Source organism: Chelon labrosus (genome assembly GCF_963514085.1).
Source record: "Chelon labrosus genome assembly, chromosome: 23".
NCBI lineage: Eukaryota > Metazoa > Chordata > Actinopteri > Mugiliformes > Mugilidae > Chelon > Chelon labrosus.
Genome location: NC_140356.1, coordinates 11,980,116 through 12,000,553, shown reverse-complemented (window position 1 = coordinate 12,000,553; position 20,438 = coordinate 11,980,116). Strand labels below are relative to the sequence as shown.

General features: G+C 41.9%; 1 protein-coding gene across 3 annotated transcripts in view; it reads left to right on the top strand.

Moving 5' to 3' along the window:
- The window catches only part of LOC311508545 (ELKS/Rab6-interacting/CAST family member 1-like), a 133,395-nt gene that overhangs the window by 92,528 nt on the left and 20,429 nt on the right, over nt 1-20,438 (top strand). For all 3 annotated transcript variants that reach the window (XM_084573355.1, XM_084573356.1, XM_084573354.1), the window contains 2 exons: nt 7,499-7,646; nt 15,738-15,845. In XM_084573355.1, the coding sequence (XP_084429481.1) occupies nt 7,499-7,646; nt 15,738-15,845 (256 nt within the window). The remainder of the gene's footprint in view (nt 1-7,498; nt 7,647-15,737; nt 15,846-20,438) is intronic.

Genomic DNA, 20,438 nt, shown 5'->3' with positions numbered 1-20,438 from the left:
AACTGGTAGAGGGAGATTCAAGTCATGCGATATGCACGCTTTGCTGTCAAAGTTTGTCTCGAGGTAAAAACGTTAAAGTGTACTCAACATCTCCGCTGTTTTACTGCATTATAATGTACAAGCTGATGATCGGAGTAGGATCCGGATCCGGTTCCGGATCCGGCAGGATCTTAAGCAGTGGATCCGGTATCCGGCAGGATCCTAAAAATCAGGATCCGGTGCATCTCTAGTTATTATAAGAAGTAGCCATGAAGTCGATCATGTTCTAGCACATTTTAGTTTGAGTAGTAACGTAAATTCGTAGTATTTGACGAAATTGCCAGTGATATTTTAGGGGAGGCTGAGCTTCCCCTGTAGTCTTAGAGCAATCGCCTCTGGTGCCAGAAAGAGTGAATGCATGATGCTGGAAAAAAAGGTCTGTTAAGCGGACCCTGCACATGTGCGGGCTAATTTAACTTTAAAAAGTCACAACACTAATACTGAATGGACAAACCAAATAAGCGCATATAGAGACAGTAGTTAAACAGGACCATTTGTACGCAGTGTCTGTCTAAGCTATCTATGCCTAATTAGTTACAAAAACTGATAAAAATAGTTCAGCTGAGCAGAATCTTTGAATGAATAGACTCAGGACATGCTGCTAGTTTCCTGAAGGAGCTTGGCAGTGGTGAAAGCAATGTGACATAAATACAGGAAAAGGCCAGTCAAATGCACACATCTAATTTCTGAACAGTTACTGCTGGTGCTTATGTGAAGTCATGTTGTCTGGGATATGTGCTATGGCTTTTTTCAGAGTTTTATAAATACTGAATAATGAATACTGTAATTTGTTCACCTACAAGACTCTGTTGACCTGATTTATTTCTTTTAAACTTTTAACTGAAGTTGAACAGGTTGTTAAACATGTGATGTTGTTGTTCTTCCTGTGAAACAAGTAGATTTTGTCAAACAGTAAGAAAACACAACAAGTTTGAAAAACTTGTCGCCCAGTTGGAAGTTTATAAACAATCTTAAATTGCAGCCAAAAGCCAGCTTCAGACGTAGTTTCACTTTGTGCTTGCATGCTGCAGCTGCTCTCAGCGCATGCTTTCACTAGAGCGTAGAGTTGTGGGGGATGGGTAGGGCTGCTGCACACATCTATTCATGTCGACAGCAGCAGCAATTTGCCGTGGCGGGCCAGTGGCGCAATGGATAACGCGTCTGACTACGGATCAGAAGATTCTAGGTTCGACTCCTGGCTGGCTCGTGTTGCATTTTCTTTCTCCCATACACATTATGAAAGTAACGTAATCTATCATACTGTTCAGCTGTTTTCACTTCGTAACACACATAGACAAAAGACAGCACACATGTCAAGAGCTACTCAAGCATACAAATCATGAGGAATTCTCATGAATTCCTCCAACCTGATGCAGACGACTGATCAGCACTTACCAGAAATGGGTGCAAAAAAATATGGTTATTACTAATAATTAATACGAACAAATGGTGCACACAGATGCATGTGTCGGGTACGTGCCAGAAAGAGTGAATGCATGATGCTGGAAAAAAAGGTCTGTTAAGCGGACCCTGCACATGTGCGGGCTAATTTAACTTTAAAAAGTCACAACACTAATACTGAATGGCCAAACCAAATAAGCGCATATAGAGACAGTAGTTAAACAGGACCATTTGTACGCAGTGTCTATCTAAGCTATCTATGCCTAGTTAGTTACAAAAACTGATAAAAATAGTTTAGCTGAGCAGAATCTTTGCTTACAAGTGAATAGACTCAGGACTTGCTGCTAGTTTCTTGAAGGGGCTTGGCAGTGGTGAAAGCAATGTGACATAAATACAGGAAAAGACCAGTCAAATGCACACATCTAATTTCTGAACAGTTACTGCTGGTGTGTGCTTATGTGAAGTCATGTTGTCTGGGATGTGTGCTATGGCTTTTATCAGAGTTTTATAAATACTGAATAATGAATACTGTAATTTGTTCACCTACAAGACTCTGTTGACCTGATTAATTTCTTTTAAACTTTTAACTGAAGTTGAACAGGTTGTTAAACATGTGATGTTGTTGTTCTTCCTGTGAAACAAGTAGATTTTGTCAAACAGTAAGAAAACACAACAAGTCTGAAAAACTTGTCGCCCAGTTGGAAGTTTATAAACAAACTTAAATTGCAGCCAAAAGCCAGCTTCAGACGTAGTTTCACTTTGTGCTTGCATGCTGCAGCTGCTCTCAGCGCATGCTTTCACTAGAGCGTAGAGTTGTGGGGGATGGGTAGGGCTGCTGCACACATCTATTCATGTCGACAGCAGCAGCAATTTGCCGTGGCGGGCCAGTGGCGCAATGGATAACGCGTCTGACTACGGATCAGAAGATTCTAGGTTCGACTCCTGGCTGGCTCGTGTTGCATTTTCTTTCTCCCGTACATATGAAGCACATTATGAAAGTAACATAATCAATCTATCATGTTCAGCTGTTTTCACTTCGTAACACACATAGACAAAAGACAGCACACATGTCAAGAGCTACTCAAGCATACAAATCATGAGGAATTCTCGTGAATTCCTCCAACCTGATGCAGACGACTGATCAGCACTTACCAGAAATGGGTGCAAAAAAATGTAACGGCAGAGTATATTGCATTTTTCTGCATTCATCCAAAGAACAATATGAGGATAGGTGACAAACTAACATTACTAACAATGTGTCAACTATTTTCTGAAAATACTAAAATGTAAAAGAACATTTCCTTATCATTTTTATTCAAACATAACTATGACACATCAATGAATGAAAACCCCATTTCAAACTTGAAAAATAACTTCTGCAATTGGAAACGTAACTGAATTATCCTACAGAGGTTCTACCATCAGACTAAAGTCACTATAGTAGTCCATATACTTGGCGGCTCAGCAACAATTCAACAACCTTCTTCTTCTTTTTGGGTTTTGACAGTTTGGAGCCAGTTGTATTGTAGGAGTTGCCCTTTGCAGGATGCGTAATAATAACAACAAGTGTCTGTCTTGCACCTGGGTCTCTGTGACTTTTTGACTTATTAATGTGAAAAGATACATACTAGTAGTGACATTTCTTGACCAACCTGATATAATTTTTATTTAACTGCATATAGGCTCCAGCCTAAAATGACAGATTCCCTGACCGGGAATCGAACCCGGGCCGCGGCGGTGAGAGCGCCGAATCCTAGCCACTAGACCACCAGGGACTCTTGACAGTGTCATGGTAGTAACTCAGGCGATTCTGACAGGATGTTACTGCTTCTGGCATAAACAAGCAGTAGTCATGCAGGATTTACTGTAAAACTGTCCAGAGATAATGTCCAGGTGAGACTCTGGAAAAATGTGTAGTCTTTTTGCCTCTAGTCAGTTTCTATGGTACACACACTTGTGGACTGTACATTGTTCATGTTTTTGAAGAATCAGAATTACAAGTTTTAAATCTAACTATGTCTACAAGAGTGGGCCCTCACATGGTTATTGTTTGAAGCAACAAGTAACATAGTACAGTGGAACTTGACAAAGTTCCACTACTCAGAAAGGAAACCAAGGTTCAACTACAATGTCAAATGTTGATTTTTGACATACAGGTTTGAAAAGACACATAACTGATTGTTCTTACTGAGATAAGGCTTTATTGTCACAAACACAGTTATTGAGATTAATGAAATGTTCCGTGACCGGTGATCGAACCAAATCCTGGACCACCAGAGACTCTCAAGTCTCAACATGTATGCAGCTTCTGTAGTTGTCATGTGAAACCATATCTAAGTGTAACATAATACAACCTCAGGTACAGTTGGAGATGCATAATAAGATGTTCCCTGACCGGGAATCGAACCCGGGCCGCGGCGGTGAGAGCGCCGAATCCTAACCACTAGACCACCAGGGACTCCTTTCTGTGTGGCCATAGCTGGACAGTGAGAGAGCAGGGTGAACTGTTAAGACGTAATGTACAGTTACACCACTATACATAAGGATAAGTAGTTTCTGGGTTGTGTTGTGTGTGTGTTGTCTGAAATCAAGATGTTTAAGACAAAAGCTGTTTCTGAAATAAAGAAGTATAGGAATGTGTGAGCTAACCTCTTGAATAAGCCATTATTCTTCGCTTACTGTTAGCAGACCTTGTTTTATCATACTTTGTTCCTCATATTGCTGCAGAAAGGAAAGACTTGAAAGGAGAGTTACAGATCTGAGGCTGCGTATCCACTGGGAGCCTTTTCTTCTTCATGGTGCTGGCTCCATTGTCTTTGTTATTTTCAGTGAAAAGGACACACTGGCAGCATACTATGTTTTAAGTGCCCTCTGACAGTAGAATAGTGTAAAGATTTAGCAAAAAAGAGTGCTGCACTTAAAACGCTTTTTTTTTAATGATTCCATAACAACAGCAGTAGCCACAACCAGCACTTGTCATGAGCATGTGTTTAGGTTTGCAAGCTGACAAGACCGAGCAGAGTGTGTTTCAAGTGTTTGTGTGCATGTATGTGTGTGTCAGACGGAGATGAAGGGTGAGGCACAGAGAGGGCCCAGAGTGAGACGAGTGCATCTGGAATAAATATCATTTTATCACCAGGGGTTTATAAGCGCCATGTGCTGGCAGGTAACTCTCAGATATGATATAAAACTAGACGCACTGTTAGCTTTAACAAGAGTAATGTTCCATTAGCCTCCCTGCATGCGTGCAAGTCAGTGTGTGTGTGTGTGCGCGTGTGTGTGTGTGTGTGTGTGTGTGTGTGTGTGTGTGTGTGTGTGTTGGTGTAAAAATATGAAAAAGGAAAGCCTGTGACACTGTTCCAGTGTCTAGCAGTGTGGAAGAAAGGAATGAGAAAGCCAGTGAGCTCATATTGGTATTAAAAGAATTTATAAGTATTAAACTAAACAACAGGAATGAAGAGGAAGTCTAATAATTTCTAATAACCTTGTAGTTTGTATATATCCAGTGCCTCAAAGACACTTCTTCTGGTACTATTATAATGTAGTATACCAAAACATTGGTTCTCGCAATAAGTTAATGTCTCGTGGTCATGAACAGAGCTGGGCATCAGTCTCTAGAACTGATGGGGTCCAGTCTCAGCACACTCGGGCCTTGCTCCTGACAGGATGGCTGCAGTTCAGATGCATGATGGGACATTTGTACACTGACAGCTTGGTCGCTGAGGTTGACCAAAGAATCTATGGGTCTTCAACCCAGTCCAAACATATAATCTGTCTTCATTTAGACGTTCTCATCACCGCATTCCACGCTGCACCACTGTATCTCCGTGTGTGACGGAGGAAGAGGAGCGTAATTGTGTGTTGAGTAAAGAGAAAAAGTGAACAGAAGTGGAATGTAAAAAATGTCAATGAGATATACCTCTGTCTGCATCAGTGCGGATTTTCTGGGTGCATGTGGATAATTGTATGTCTGCGTGTTTATATGTATACAGTAATGAGCAGAAAGAATATGACCACATGCCAAATATGCTGTTGGTGTTTCGTGTGGTGCCAAAAAAAGCTCAGACCTGCCAAGGGATGGACTCTGCAAGACCTCTGAAGGTGCCCTGTGGTATCTGGCACTGGTTTTAGCTGCTGTTGCTAGGTACTCACCGCTGCTGACCAGCATTACGCAAGGCCGGGACCTTTAGAGATGCTCCGACAGGGCCATATCAATTTGCCCCTTGAAGTTGCTCAGTCATTACATCTGCTCTACGTGTTGGCTGAGAGCACTGACTTAAGTTTTGAAATCGGGTTACATCTGGCACCTTAGAGGTAAACTTCCCAAATATTCACAGAAGATTTTTGAAAGATAATTTCAGTTTTTTATTTACATTTTTTCATTTTTAACCCTAATACTGTTGCTTGACAGCTCCATCAGCTGCTCTGTAAAAGCTGGCTTGTAAAAGTGCAAAATCCTAATTATTAAACATGTTTGATATTAATTAGGGGTGCCTTTATCCTGCAAGTGGTTCAGGAGGATTAGGATTGAATCTGTACATACCTCAGATTAACAGATTATCTGTTCCAAACCTCAGTACCAAACAAGGTCTTCATAGTTGGCTGTAATGTTGTGATCTTTCAGCCTTTTCTTTTCATATTTGGCATATAACCTCACTGTAAAAATACAACACATATTATAGAAGTAAGACTTGGGAGGACGGACAAAGAGGGAATATGAGTATTTCTGCATGCGAGTTTGAATCTTTATTATTTATGTGTGGTCGTGTGTGTGGCCAATCTTTGAGCCTTGTGGCTATTGTGGAAATTTCCACTGTAAAACCGTAATAATTCTGAGAATTCTCAACCTTGGGTGTCCTTGGAAGCGGCTCAGCCCGAGCTGGGGCCGTTGCAATGAACGGGATGCAGCTTGTTGCTTCCCGACCGCATGGAATGCTATCTATCTGTCATCCTGACCATCTGGCCAGGAGTAGAGATAGATTGAGACAAGACGGCGGGAGACACAGCCTAGAGATTAGTTTAGATGAGAGAGTGAGAGGAATCTATACCAGTGAGTCATATAGTGAGAAAAGTAACTTAGAAGGGAGACGGTGAGCCCAATTTGTAGGCTTTAAGTCACTGATTTAACAAAATCCACTCTTAGGATATGAATGAGCGTCCCCATTAGCAAAGTTGTTCATCATCAGCGTATATCATGTCATTGTGCAATTGTTCCTGCAGAAGTCACAAAGTAAAACCTGCAACGTTTAGGTGCCAGAATCCTTTTTAAGGAGAATTGTTAAGCTATCTTTGCTTGGTTCATAGTAGAGGAGAAAAAAGTTGGCAAAATAAGTGACAAAGGTCACCACCATAATCACACTGGGAGCATCTTGATTACATGCTGTGCATCATGCTCACCATCAGGAAGCCCCGTGCTTATATGCAAAACGCACCAATTTTTACCTCTTAAATCACTGAATGGTGCTTCAGTTAAGACGAGTTCCCTCTTGTTGTTGACATGCCATGGGTTCACCATCAAATCAAAGGTTTGGTTCACCCAAATTGGTATCCAGCCATGCGGATAGCTAAGGTTTTATTTGTCCAGATTTTAAGAGAATCCATCTGCACAATTTCTGCATCCGCCCCACAATAGCAAGAGAAATTACTGGAATTCCGTCTGTGGTGCTCATAAAATTATAAAATGACATTTAAAGGTTTTGCGAGAACATCTCGTGTCCAGCATTGCTCTGGATAATCCACGGATAGTTTCGACTTGAGGGAACCGATGACGCCTTTGAGTTTTTTAAACGTCATTCTGCTGTGCTGTTTGCACCGCAAGTGGAATTCCAGAACTCTTCAGGACCATTCTCTCCATCTTGTGGTTCCACTGTTCCAGAACAGAACCCAACTTTCTTTTTAGTGCAAAGCAGTTTGAGACATCTAAAAACCTGGAAAATACATTCAAAACTGTAATCAGCGAATCAACTGTTTTGGTATTGAATTAACTTAATTAATAAAGAAAGTGTAATTATTGTTAAGATAAACTGAATATTCAAATGCGTGATTGTTCTCTGTCCAGGCAAGAGGCACTGCTGGCAGCCATAAGTGAGAAAGACGCCAACATCGCCCTGCTGGAGCTCTCCTCGTCCAAGAAGAAGAAAACCCAGGAAGAAGTGTCGGCTCTGAAGAGGGAGAAGGATAGTCTGGTGCAACAGCTCAAACAGCAGGTGAGAATAAACACACTGAAGCTGGATATCTAAGCTATAGGTGCGGCGTAGTGACGTAGCCTGCTCTGTAGCCCGACATACTTCCTGTACATCTACTCTGATGTCTTCTCTTGATTTTACATTGAAGTGATTTCAGTAGAAGTAACTCAACAAAGCTGATGAGCCACGTAGCAGCATTTTAGCGGAACGAGTAGTAGCCATTGTGATCCATTGCTGATTATAACCCAAGCTATTTACACTCAACATACGTCCAAGTGAACATCAAAAATTGTTTTTGATCAGCTAAGAGATGGTGAATGACACTGTAGGTGGTAAAGTGACGTAAACACGCCAAATAAAGATGGAGGTAAAGTCAGGAATGCAGGAACAAAATTTGGAAAGGGGTAAATAACTGCAGGGGGAGCACAGGTGAGGTGCCAGTGATGAGGGGAGCAAAGAAAAACAAGAGGGACAGAGAGAAACTGAGTCCAGATGTGACCACAGCCCTCCAACCACGCAGGGTAAATTTAGGATTAACCTACCACTCCTACACTCACCACACACACACGAACACACACACACACACACAGCTCTGATCCTCAACAAATCTCCGGGGACAACACTTTTTTCTGAATTTGTATTTATGTAACTGTTCTTGCCCGCGGACACACACACACAAAATCTGAACACGTCACTTCACTGGCATGGTTATATGCTAACAGAGTCCAAGCACATAAAAGCACACACCGATATGTACACACTCACCCAGGCCGAAAACAAGGATATAAACATGACCAAATGCCTCTGTGGTTCCACATAGAGGTCTATTCACACACACACACACACACACTTAGAGACAGACACACACATTTAAAAGTTCTCACAGGTCTAGTGAAATAACCAGCCCCTTAGTGGACGAGCCTACTGGGAGTTTGGTGGATTTCGTCTTCACTGTTCTACCCATATGTGGGATTACTTTTATGAACTTTAAAAACTTTATAAAGCAGTGAGGCGTTTATGTGGTGCTTGTACACCTACATACAGTATGATAATGGAGGCTTGTTGTAGCTAAGTTATCACCACAGTGAGTTAAGTAAAGCTGCCCTCCTGTTGTGGTGGACAAAACATTGTAAGAGAAGATTTTCCGTAAGGTCAGAGCTCTCGAGTTTTGACAGATTTGCTGACTTTTTCAGAAACAACAGAGGCGGATAGCCTTCGGTTCGTTCCAGTCGCTTGCTAGCCTCAGGGGCTAGCAGCGATGTTCTGACGACTTACGGTTGATGCTACCTCTTGAACACTAGGCGTTTTGTGTTGCCGACTTCTCATGACGCAGTCTCACGCTCAGGATTTCCATTTGAAGGAGGCATTTAATACAGTTTTTACTTGTGACATCCTTTGACTGTCTCCAAACTATCCATCTTCTCCTGCGTCAAACAATCTTTCAAACTTGATTAATTGCCCACACAGAGAGTAAGATCCCCCAACACTGTGCACAGGCTTAACTTATGGAGACGTCTGTTAAAGCCCTTAACTCACATAGGGATGCGATCACCAGTCCTAAACACACAGGCGCTATAGTGACACACAATAAATGACAATCAAGCAGATAGCAGAGAGCTTTCTGTTCACTTTCCCTTCCCCCGATTGAAGCTAAACTGTGGTTGGATGACAATAAAAGATTTTTCCTCCACGCTCAAAAACTCTTGAACAGATACAATGGAACGAGGCTTCCGTGGCAAAGGATCTCCAGTTGTTGAATATTGCCAAAAATCCACTCAATGGCTGTAAGCAGCTCAAAGGGATTCGGTTAAGGTGGGTTTTTGTATGTGTTTGAATTGCTGTTTAAGAGGGAATTGGGGGTAGGGAGTATTAGAGAGTAGCTGTGTCAAATGAAGTCATTTTAACAAGCATCACTCTTCTCTCTTCCTTCCTCATCCCTCCGTCTCGTCTCCCTCCGATCTATTTGAAGTCATTTATGACACCTCAGGGTCTCGAAGGTGGTTACTGACAACACAGAGACTCCACTGTCTGCTGCCAGGTGTGTGCGTGTGTTTGCACATGCAAGAGTGTGAGCAGTTTTGCACCACTCTCTGTAGTGTCATAATTTTCAGTCCCTCTGTGATGGATCACAGCCGAGACTTCCTCAGTATTCCTGTGCGTGTGTTTGCAGTAAGCCGAGGCTTGCGTAGTATTTTTCTTCCGAGGGACGCGCATACGTTCTGTGATGATAACTCTCCTGACAGATGGACAGACGCAGACGCAGTATAAGATTAAAAGAGAATATAAATCAGTAATGACGTAAATGATTTGATGAATAGGAAGCAGTGTTTTTAGAGTAGTAAACCAGCTTTGTAGTCAATGAATGTGGTTCTCTTGAGTGTTTTGTGACGACCTCCACTTGATGGTTGATCAGAGGTCGGAGGGACTGTTTTTTGGTGGAGCGCTTAAATGCTGCCTCGCCTCGTCTGGTCTGAATTTGGGTTCAATCACTGCAATAACCCAAGCTGTACAGCTATAGTACAATACCTATAGAGCAGGGTGAACTCAGATAATTATTATGACAACCTCTAATATTGTGTAGGTCTCCTTTGTGCCTCCAAAACAGTTGTGACTCATCAGAGAATGGACATGGGCCTTCTGAGGGTGTCCTGTGGTGTCTGGTATCAGAATATTGTTAGTGGGGGACATTGGGTGCTATGGGTTGAGGGGAGGGGCCTCTGTGGATCATCCCACAGATATTTGATCAGTTTGGGATCTAGTGAATTTGGATTCCAGGTCAACACCTTGTGCTGTTCTTCATGTTTTTTTGAGTTGTTCCTAAACCGTTTTTGTGTGATCCCTGCTGGGGGTGGCTGCTACCGTCAAGGAGTGTCATTGTTATGGGGTGGGGGTGCCTGGTCTGGTCTAGGTGGGTGGTACATGTCAAAGTAACATCCACATGAATGTTAGGTCCAAACGTTTCCTAGAAGAACACTGAATTGTCACAAGATGGTCAGTGTTATTTACTTCTCCAGTCAGCAGTCGTAATGTTATGCCTGATCTGTGTATAATCAACTTGATTGATAAGGATTTAGTTCTCTGAAAAAAATGTGGCAATGCTATATATATATATATATATATACGTATATCTAAAGATTCTCGCTTTGGATTTTCTGGTGCAATATCAACTCAGTCTAGGACAAAAATTTGCAGTGAAGTGATAGTGTAGTGCTGTTTGCAGGGTGGCGTAGCTACAGACCATTGGCAAACCCTCTGTGACGTCCCCATAGGATTACTTAAGAGCAGCTTTGAATCTCTGGCTCTGGTTCTGGACGTTGCCATCTTGGTAGAGCCCGACTTTAGCTAACTCCTGGCTAATTCAAAATGGTCAAATACGATTGTCGTTAATGGGGAAATTAGCTACAGAGACTAAAACTGTTTTTTGTACACTATAAACATATCTATTTCTGCTGTCAAGTTGTGCATTTTAACATGAAGATCTATGGGGGTTGACTTGCTTGTGTAGCCAGCCTTAATTGGCCTTTTGAGAAATGCCTGTTTTTTGGACAAAAACAGTAAAACCAAAAGAATAAATGAGTGAATATGAGCAAAAAAGAGATTTGTACTTCCAGTACTTATACAACATACATAAAACCACACCTGTGTGTGTTAAATAATATCTGTGTCCCTGACATCTTTTCCTGCATGCTGGCCTTTGACCTCCAGCTACAGGAGACTGTAGATCAAGCTGACCTCATCTCTCTTCACTCTCTTCTCCCCAAACATTCTCACAGTCTGCTTCCTCTTCGCTATATGTTTTATCTCCTTCCGCAACATTATGAAGAGACGGGGGCTAAAAGCAGAGAGAGCAAAGTTGTGAGCAGTGAGTGAGCACGCGAAACAGGGATTGTAATATTTCATGAAATGGAGACGAGGAGGGGGAGGTGAGGGATAGACCACCATCTGTCCAAAAAGGAGACACATGTGTTTAACATTTACAGGTTAGGGATGTATGGATGTGGCCTTGCTCCACACCTGGGTGGGTCCAGTATGTGAAGACTTTGAGGTTTTGGATGACTGCAAGTTGGTTTTTGCCCATAAGAGTCTTAAATGATATTCAAGAAACAGAGAAAAATATCCACAACACATTTAAAATATTCACTTTGTTGTAATTTTAACACCTTCAGCCACTAAAAGCTTGAATATAAAACAGATGAACATCTGATTAGAGATATTCCTGACAGAAGTTCATCAGCGAACTAAAATCTTCTTCAGTATTACTTCTTCTGGAATGTTTCTCTTCAGATTCAGAGGAATTTTATTCATTCTTCTCTCGCTTTTCACACTCTACAGTTCGTCATGACTTGTTTTTAATTATCATGGCCTCTCTTGTTACTGGGAAGTGAAAAAAAAATGCGTCTCTGATCTAATTTATTATCCCACTGAGGCTTATCACAATGAAATAATTCCCCACAGCGCTCCACTCACACCCATTTCATTATCATTTGTAATTTTCCACTTATCAACAGTTTTCTTTTCTTGATAGAGAAATGTGGGGAAATAATCTAATTTCTTATCGTGATGAAATAGTCCTGGTCCGACCATGACTCAGCAATTTTTCATCGTCGGTAATTGAACAGGCATCCGCAAAGGTTCTTCTTTCCCCACTAGAGAGAAAAGACGAAACAATAATCTAATCTAATGTTCCCCGGAGCCTTATTACAATGAAATAATTTACATCTGAGTGTGACTCAGCAGTTCTCCCCTTCATTTCGCTCCGTGTTCATTTGTTTCTCATTTTGTCCATTGTCAGCGGCCTAAAGGAGAGCTGTACAAAGGATGGATGGGGAGGAAGGGAAGTATTAGGGAGGAGGAGGAGTGAAATAATGGTGTGATGATTAGATTAAGTGGGAAGGAGAGAGTATGGCGCAGAAACATGTGGGCTGAGGTCAGCATTCCTGACAATTAGTGGAAGATGTAAAGGAAGGCCAGAAAGGAAAAATTAGAACACCTCTTTTTCTTTATCCTTGCCTTTCTCTCCACCTCTACCCCTTTCTCTCTTTTCAGGGCTGACCATTATTTCATTCAGCAAAGAGTTTTACCAAACTCTTCAACTAACAAGCTTGTCACATTTTTGGCTTGTTCACAAAGGCCCAGTTCACACATGCCCTAGGTGGTTGGATCACTACTGGCCAGCTTTAAGTATGTGTGTCCACACCCGGCATTAGGGTTAGGGTTGGTGTTAGGGTTGGGAGTACGGTTATAGGCGGTTTAGGCTTCCCCATCAATTTGACGCCATAGCTACAGCGACAGTGCAGAGCATGCAGCACAGACCCTAATGGCGTAGCTGACGTACACCTCCCCAGAAATGTAACTACATGTCGCGGCAACGCAGACTGCAAGAGCTGTGATTGGCCTGCTTGATAGTTGCGTGTTTCTACTTTAGTATTTCCGGCTGCTTCTCCATCGCTGCAATTTCCAAATTGATTGTTTTGGACCAATAAAGATGGAAAACATCGAGTGAAGAAGTTTGGAGACACAAACATTTCGGCGAAAGTTTCAGTCGCCAATGTTAAAAGTGACGCAGGAAGTGGAAACTGAAGCAGGAAGTAGAAACAAAAATTAACCTGACTATCAAAAAAGACACAGCGCCGACTAACGTTTGGGTGGCGTTTTTACAGAGTGAGCCAGACTGACGAGCGCACAAGTATAAATGGCTCGCACCGTTATAGGCTACATGCGTAGGTTATGGCGTCTATGTCCCACAGTACTTTAAAAGAGCCTAGAGTAAAGCGCGGTTTATACCTCTGCGGGACATAGATGGTGTAACTTACGCACATAACCTTACGTCGGTGCAAGCCATTTATAGTTGTGCGATCATCAGTTTGGCTCGCTCTGTAACTCCGTAACTACGATGCCAAATTGACGTAGAAGTATAAACCGCACATTAGGGGGTAGCGGCAGGTGTAGGTGTAGTGTTCAAGCCAATTTTACAGACACGTTATATTGGCTAATTTTCCTCAATAAACAAATACACAAGTATAATATTTCTGATTTGTTTGACTGGCTTCTCTTTATCTACTTTCAGGGTTTGTGTGAAAATCTGCTGATAGTTTCAGTCACTTTAATGTAGAAATTTCTGAAGGTTGCCAAGTGTCGCTGTGCGTCTTGAGCCACCACTTGAGATCCACTCTCAGTTTCACACTACGTGTACAAGTCAACACCTACAACATTTAGGTTGCAGTAGGATATTGTGCAGACAGCTGTTCTATCAAAACAATGGAAAAGTTGGTGTTTCCAGGCCATTATGTCTAAATATGTGGATTTTATCATAGACCACGTGGTATTTTGTTATTTATATTGCTGCTTTAAATTCTGGCTCTTAAACCTTTGTTGTAAGTATGGTTCAGATGTCGGAGAGATTGTTGGAGTCAGTATAAAACTATTTTACTCAAAACACAAACCAATGAAGCCGAGAGAAAACAACAAGAAGAGGGGTGTAGGGGAAGATATAGAAATGAGGACATGTTGCAGAGAGGCGGGAGAGAGAATTAGTCACGGTTACAAGGGCAAGTTAAGGAGGTCAGAGTTCAAGGTGTAGAGAAAGTGAGAGGATAAATTCAAATACAGTGCTTGCAGAGGATAGAGAGACTCTTAAACATATTGCCCTGTACAGTTCTCTCTCTTATGATGTGTGATCTTAACCTTTTTGTTTGGGTTGGTGAGAAAAGAGTCTGAGCCTCAGAGGACGTTCAAACCAAAAACAGCACTGGTGGGACTGTTGATCTGAGTAACAGAAGGAGTGTTATAAAAAAAAAATTAGAATGATTTTATCTCTGATCGTAACACTGGCGGATTTATTAGTTTAGTTCCTACTTCTGCATTTGGTCCTTCAGCTTACTCTTGTGATACTTTGTGGAACCGACAGTTGACACATATTTAAAATGATGTTGGTTTACACGGCGGAGGACCTTGTGGAGAGGAGCAGGAGTGACGGACAGACACAAATAAACCCTCCACAGCCGAGTGTGTGGCTCCAGGTCTGTGCTCTGTTCTCATGTGGCTCGAAGATGAGCGGTTTACTTTCCATGTTTGTTTTAAATGTATGTCTGTTTATTTTAAAGCTGTCTTTAGAAAATGAGGAAATGAATAATGTGCGCATGCCAGGGGAGGCTCTGTTTGTCTTGTACACACACACACACACACACACACACACACATACACTTTTATGGTTTAAAATGCAAATACATTTTTAGACGCACCATCTTTTGCTCACATACTCTTAAAATCTTGCATTTAGCGCTCAGACAAACACATATGAAGGTTGGCATTCATATTTTATTTTATTTTTTTCTAGTTTGTGTCAAACATGCACACAAACTCTCAGTCTGGTCTGTTTAAGCCCCTTTTCCTCGCAGGGCTCAGCGAGAGGCTAAGGGGATTTAGCTTGTACAAGACTGCCAGATTTAGACTGACTCCCTCCCTTCGCTTTTTTATCTCCCACTCCCCCACTCTTTACGGGCCTACTGTAAAACCTGAAGTATAACATGTGAAACATATGGAGCAGCAAGATGAGGGTAAGGAGAATAAGAAGAGAGGGGGTTAATGGGTCAGCAATCGTCAAAAAATGAAAGAGAGGGGAGACGAAATACAAAAAAAGACAAAAGGGGAAATGTTACATCTGTATTTTGATATGTATTGTGTGATTCTGTACGTCTGTGTGTGTGTCTACACTCTTTATTTGTCTTTATGGATCTCCCCCCAAGTGGCGAGTTAACAAGCCTGTTTTTCTTCTCCACCAGTTAACAAGCTACACAACAGGTGGCACGTCAAAGGGTGAATGAATATATGTGTATGTGTGGTATGCAATGAGCAAAACACAAGAAGGACTAACCCGGTGTTTTAAACTCAGACACCTGAGAGGCGGTTTCCTCTGGTTTGTGCGTCTCTTTCTCTGCTCAAACTGAACCCGAAACTGATGCCGGTCATCCAAAACCTCTCCTCTCTTCTTCCTCTTTTTAAATTAGCTTGTTTTCCTCTCATCGCAGACACACACACACACTTTGTTTTATCTTTCTCAAACAACGAAAGTCGTCACAGTCTTTCTGAATTCTTCTGTTTTTCTCTCCGTAGACACAAAACAGGATGAAGCTGATGGCCGACAACTATGACGACGACCATCTCAAAGTCACATCTCCCAACTCAGAGCAGCCCAACAATCACAAGCCCTCCCCAGATCAGGTATGGCAATCTTCCCAAGACAGTTAGTTAAAAAAAAAAAACATTTGTTTGTATTATTATCTGCCAATATTGTCGTCTGAACTATAGCGTGCTCTCTGCTCACTATATCTGTCTCAAGTTTGGCCTAACTAACTTCCTGCTTTTTCTGAACTCACGCTGCGGCTGGACTGAACTAACCGATAGGACGATGAGGAGGGCATTTGGGCCTAGCCAATCACATGCCTTCTTCTTTCACCCTCAGTCCGCCATTTTGTACAGCAGGGTGAGCGCCTTCTCTGTCTGCATCCGATCGTGTCTGGGCGTGTCGTTCGTCTCTCTTAGTTTTGTTTCATCCATGAGTTCATGCTGCTGTCGTTCTTTTCGTATCGTTTTTTCATTCGTTCAGTCTTTTTCTGTGAGTCATCTTTCCTCCTTTCTTCTTCATTACTTAAACGGGAGATTAAATCTTGACTCATGTGCTTCATCCAGCCAATGTCTCATCTTTTGGTTTAATTTGATTTCTTCTTGTGATCATCTTTTTTCCAGTTTGCTTTTCATCTATTCATCTATTCATCTATTGTGCGCATTTATTCACAAATCCCTTGGACGAGTCCTTTGTCGATCCGTATATATATTTATTACGTAGTTTTTGTTTCACATTGAGAGCTTCACGCATGGTTTTTGCACTGTGACAGCGTAATTTACTTCGTGACTGTTTGGAAACACGAACAAATCCTGTAGCGCCACCTACAGGGTTCCTGAAGAACAGCTTTGTAGCTCACTGTAGATGCCGCCGGATGTCGTCTCTTCTTGGTTGTGCCCGACTCCTCTTTACTCCTGGTCAAAAATGTGCAAAGAGGCGAACCTGAGACGGGGCCCTCATGTCACTCAAAGAGTCCTAAATTATGCATAACTTTAAAGGGGAACTACTGTTTTAAACTTAAATAACTTTTGTGTTATTTGTAGTCGTTCGGGAGATATTTAGGTCTGCGTATATCCATATAGTGGGAGTGAATGGGGCACCGAAAAGGGGCCAGCCTCTAAATAACACATTATCTGCCGCGAAACTCGTTCATTTCACCAATATTTTGTTATCGTACACAAGTGCTATTCCCCGTTGATTCCGGAGTTAGCTGTTATCATCATCCAGGGTCTATAGATTGACCTGACCTGGATGATGTCATCTCTGAGTGTAGCGCAGTAGCAAATTACAGGTAAACAAGCGGACCATCGCGGGTGCACGCAGCGCTCAGAGACGACATCATCCAGGTCAGAAGACATCATCCGATGATAACAGCTAACTCCAGACTCAACGGGGAATAGCACTAGCGTACGATAACAAAATATTGGTGAAATGAACGAGTTGTGCGGCAGATAATGCGTTATTTAGAGGCTGCGTTTCGGTGCCCCAGTCACTCCCATTATGGATATACGCAGATCTAAATATCTCCCGAACTACTACAAATGACACAAAAGTTATATGGGTGAGTAAACGATTGTATTTCATGCCAGAAATAAGGTCCAGGTTGTAGAAATCAGTAGTTCCCCTTTAAAGCTTTGTACGATTTAAATGGGTGAGTTATATAAAAATTCACCTCTGTGCAGTTGGTAGCAGTTGACTCACTTTTGGAGCTAACCTCAAGTGGCCATGAGAGGAACTCCACTTTAAGGCATTTCTGTGAAATCTTAATTTTTGCCGCTTGGACGTGTATGATGTAGTGATGGTGATATCCCAGTATTGTAAAGGTCGGTTCCCAGTATTTAAACCATTATTATTTTATTAATCACAGAAGTTTGACTACCATCAGGTTAAGCAGGAACAAAAACCAATAGCAAAAATCAAACTTAACACATAATGTAGGAAAATAGCCCTTTGTAATATAATTCTACATGTTTCTGCATGATCCAACACCAGAAGACAATTTAATAAACTGACAAATTAACTCGTTCCTGTAAAATTCCTTAGCCTCACATTATTTAAAGGATGTACTGGTTTGATTTAGAGAGTGCACAGGCAGCAGCCCGTGTTGCTTTTAGTGCAGCTCAGTTCCTTCAGAGGGATTTCTCATTGAGATGCTAGAGGCCCAGAGGTTCACCATCACATCTAAGTTTGACCCAAGTTATTAATTTAGGCGTAACACCACCCTGCTGAGAGAGGCAGACCGGCCAGCACGCACACAACGCACACACGCCGCCACCTTACCTTTCTGTCTCCGTGAGCAGTTACACACACAATTACAAACACACTCTCTGCTTGGTGTGTGAGGTGGTTAATTTGCCATAGCACATTTCATTCACACAGTGAGCGACTGTGTGTCTTCTATAAGGGGATTCTGGGCTGAATGAAATGCTTCAGAGACAACTGCTGCAGGGGAACGCGGGAGAGCAGTCTTAGCACACAGCAACCTTTGTCAAGGACATTTTATGGTATTATGCATTTTTATTGGACTTCAGTTGTGTTTTAAGGGAGAGGAACTGATGCTTGTTTTTATAAAGTAGTTTTCAGTATTTAAAAAATACTTAAAGCTGCTACAGAAAGGATTCCTGGCAGCAGGAGCGGCCACGAACATGAACTTTGCGACGCGTGTTGCACTTCAATTGACATATTCACGCAATCAGCGCCATTGATAATGTCGACACACGGTTGCAGCCTTATTCACAAATCGTTAGACTCATAGCATAATTGCCTAAGTCATATTTTAACGTTTTTGCAAAACAAGAAAAAACCCAATTTCTTAGCAAGCGCATTGGTATTTTTTATTGATATTGTAACAGTGGCCAAAAAATTACTTAGGCTAACGAAATGCAACTTTTTTATCGGTTATTAAAAACCCAGTTTACTGAATCTCACTGAAGTGTGATGCTTTTAATACGACATTTACTTGTTAAGAGTCAGATTTTGATAACTGCGGGAATGAATACTGTCCACAGAAAAACTAGTAAATGTCATATTTATTAAGCAGAAGGAACGGAAACTTTTCTAATTTTGAGCATTTTGTGTTTGAAAACACAACTCAAATGAGCAATAACCAATCAGCTGTTGGTTAATTGTCTCTAGACTGACTAGTTGATTCATCGACTAATTGTTTTCTAGGTGCATGTCTCATATCAGAGCACGGATGATGCATTTTCTTGGCCTACAAAACTTGTCCAGCTCACTGTAACTCAAACTGACTCCAACTGTTGTGCAGTAAAAATCCTGCATCCACTATTAATAATGTTCCCGGACAAATATATGTATTTGTGCTTGCGTGTATTTGTCCCAGCGGGTCCTGTGGAGAAAGAGCATCCCCAGTTTCATCGTATAAAGCGGTCATAGAAGGTCTTTTTTAAAACGCGTCCAGTCGGTGAGGCTAGCCGAATGTCCCTCTTTGGAGTCCTTTCATAGTACAGTAAGAACCTGGTAGGCGGGCATGGGAGGCTGATAAAGCGGCACAAACACACACAATGACTCACAGCTCTGTATAAAGTTACGTCTCCTCTGGGATTATTTCATAGTACAGTAAGACACAGGAAATCACTGCGGACTCATTAACCACACACTGAATATATCGACTATTGCCGGCTGTGGAATACAAGGCAAACAAGTAGGTGCATACGCGCTGCACACAGCCCCAATAAACTCACTAAATTCAAGGAGGCCGCCGCTTTTGTTCTCATTTCATATCCCTCCGTCACATTTTTCTGTTAAATAGATGTTGAAAAAGAAAAGAAAACACTGCCCTTGTTATTACTCTCTCCAAATGTCTTCCTTATACCGCCATTATTCCTTCCACTCGTTCTGCCTGTTTCTCATTTGTTTTACATTTGATCCGCAGAGCTTCGCTGCAGGTCTGGAAAGTGTGGACAGGGATTTTTTTTATTTTTTTTAAGCCTTCTGACAGAATAATATGAATTAGAAAGTGTGAGAGAACAGCTGTTGCACATATGTTGAGTGTTTTTTTTGTTTTTTTTAGAGCAGGGGAAAAAAAATGGTTTTGGAAAATGTGCTCGGATATTGTCATCGGTCTGGGAGAGATAAGGTCCTTGTTGCGTTGCCACTGTCAGCATGCAGTACATAGCTTACTAAGTTTCAGCAATGGAGACGTTTTGAAATGCATAGGCTCCCTGCCGCCTGCACTCCATCATTTTCTCTTTGCCTCTCATTCCTTCTCCGTCTACCTCCCTCTGTCCTCCGGAGGGAAATGTTCAGTAATGGTGTTTCGTAATGGTCTGTAACCTACTGGCAGGTTCTCACTGGAAAATACTGTAACTAGAGCTATTTACAATGCTGATAACTACCCACAAAACTGTGTGTGTGTTGCAGCGTATGTTTTAGTGTGCATGCTGCATGGATGTACACACTCTCTCACAGTGTATATATTTAGTTTCCCTGTGTGTGTTAGTTTAAGGAACAAGCACTTGTGATCCAAGAAGGTGGTTTAGCTGCACATAAACATCGCAGACGGTTTGGAAAAACGCAAAAATTACTCGTGTGCGCGTCCGTGTGTGCGCTTGTTGTGTTTGCAGTGAATAAGGTGAAGGCTCAGAAACACAAGTGACAGCTACTTTGATTTAACGTCATTGTCGCTGCCAGAGAAGAGAGAAGAGAAGAACTCCACAAAATCCACCCAC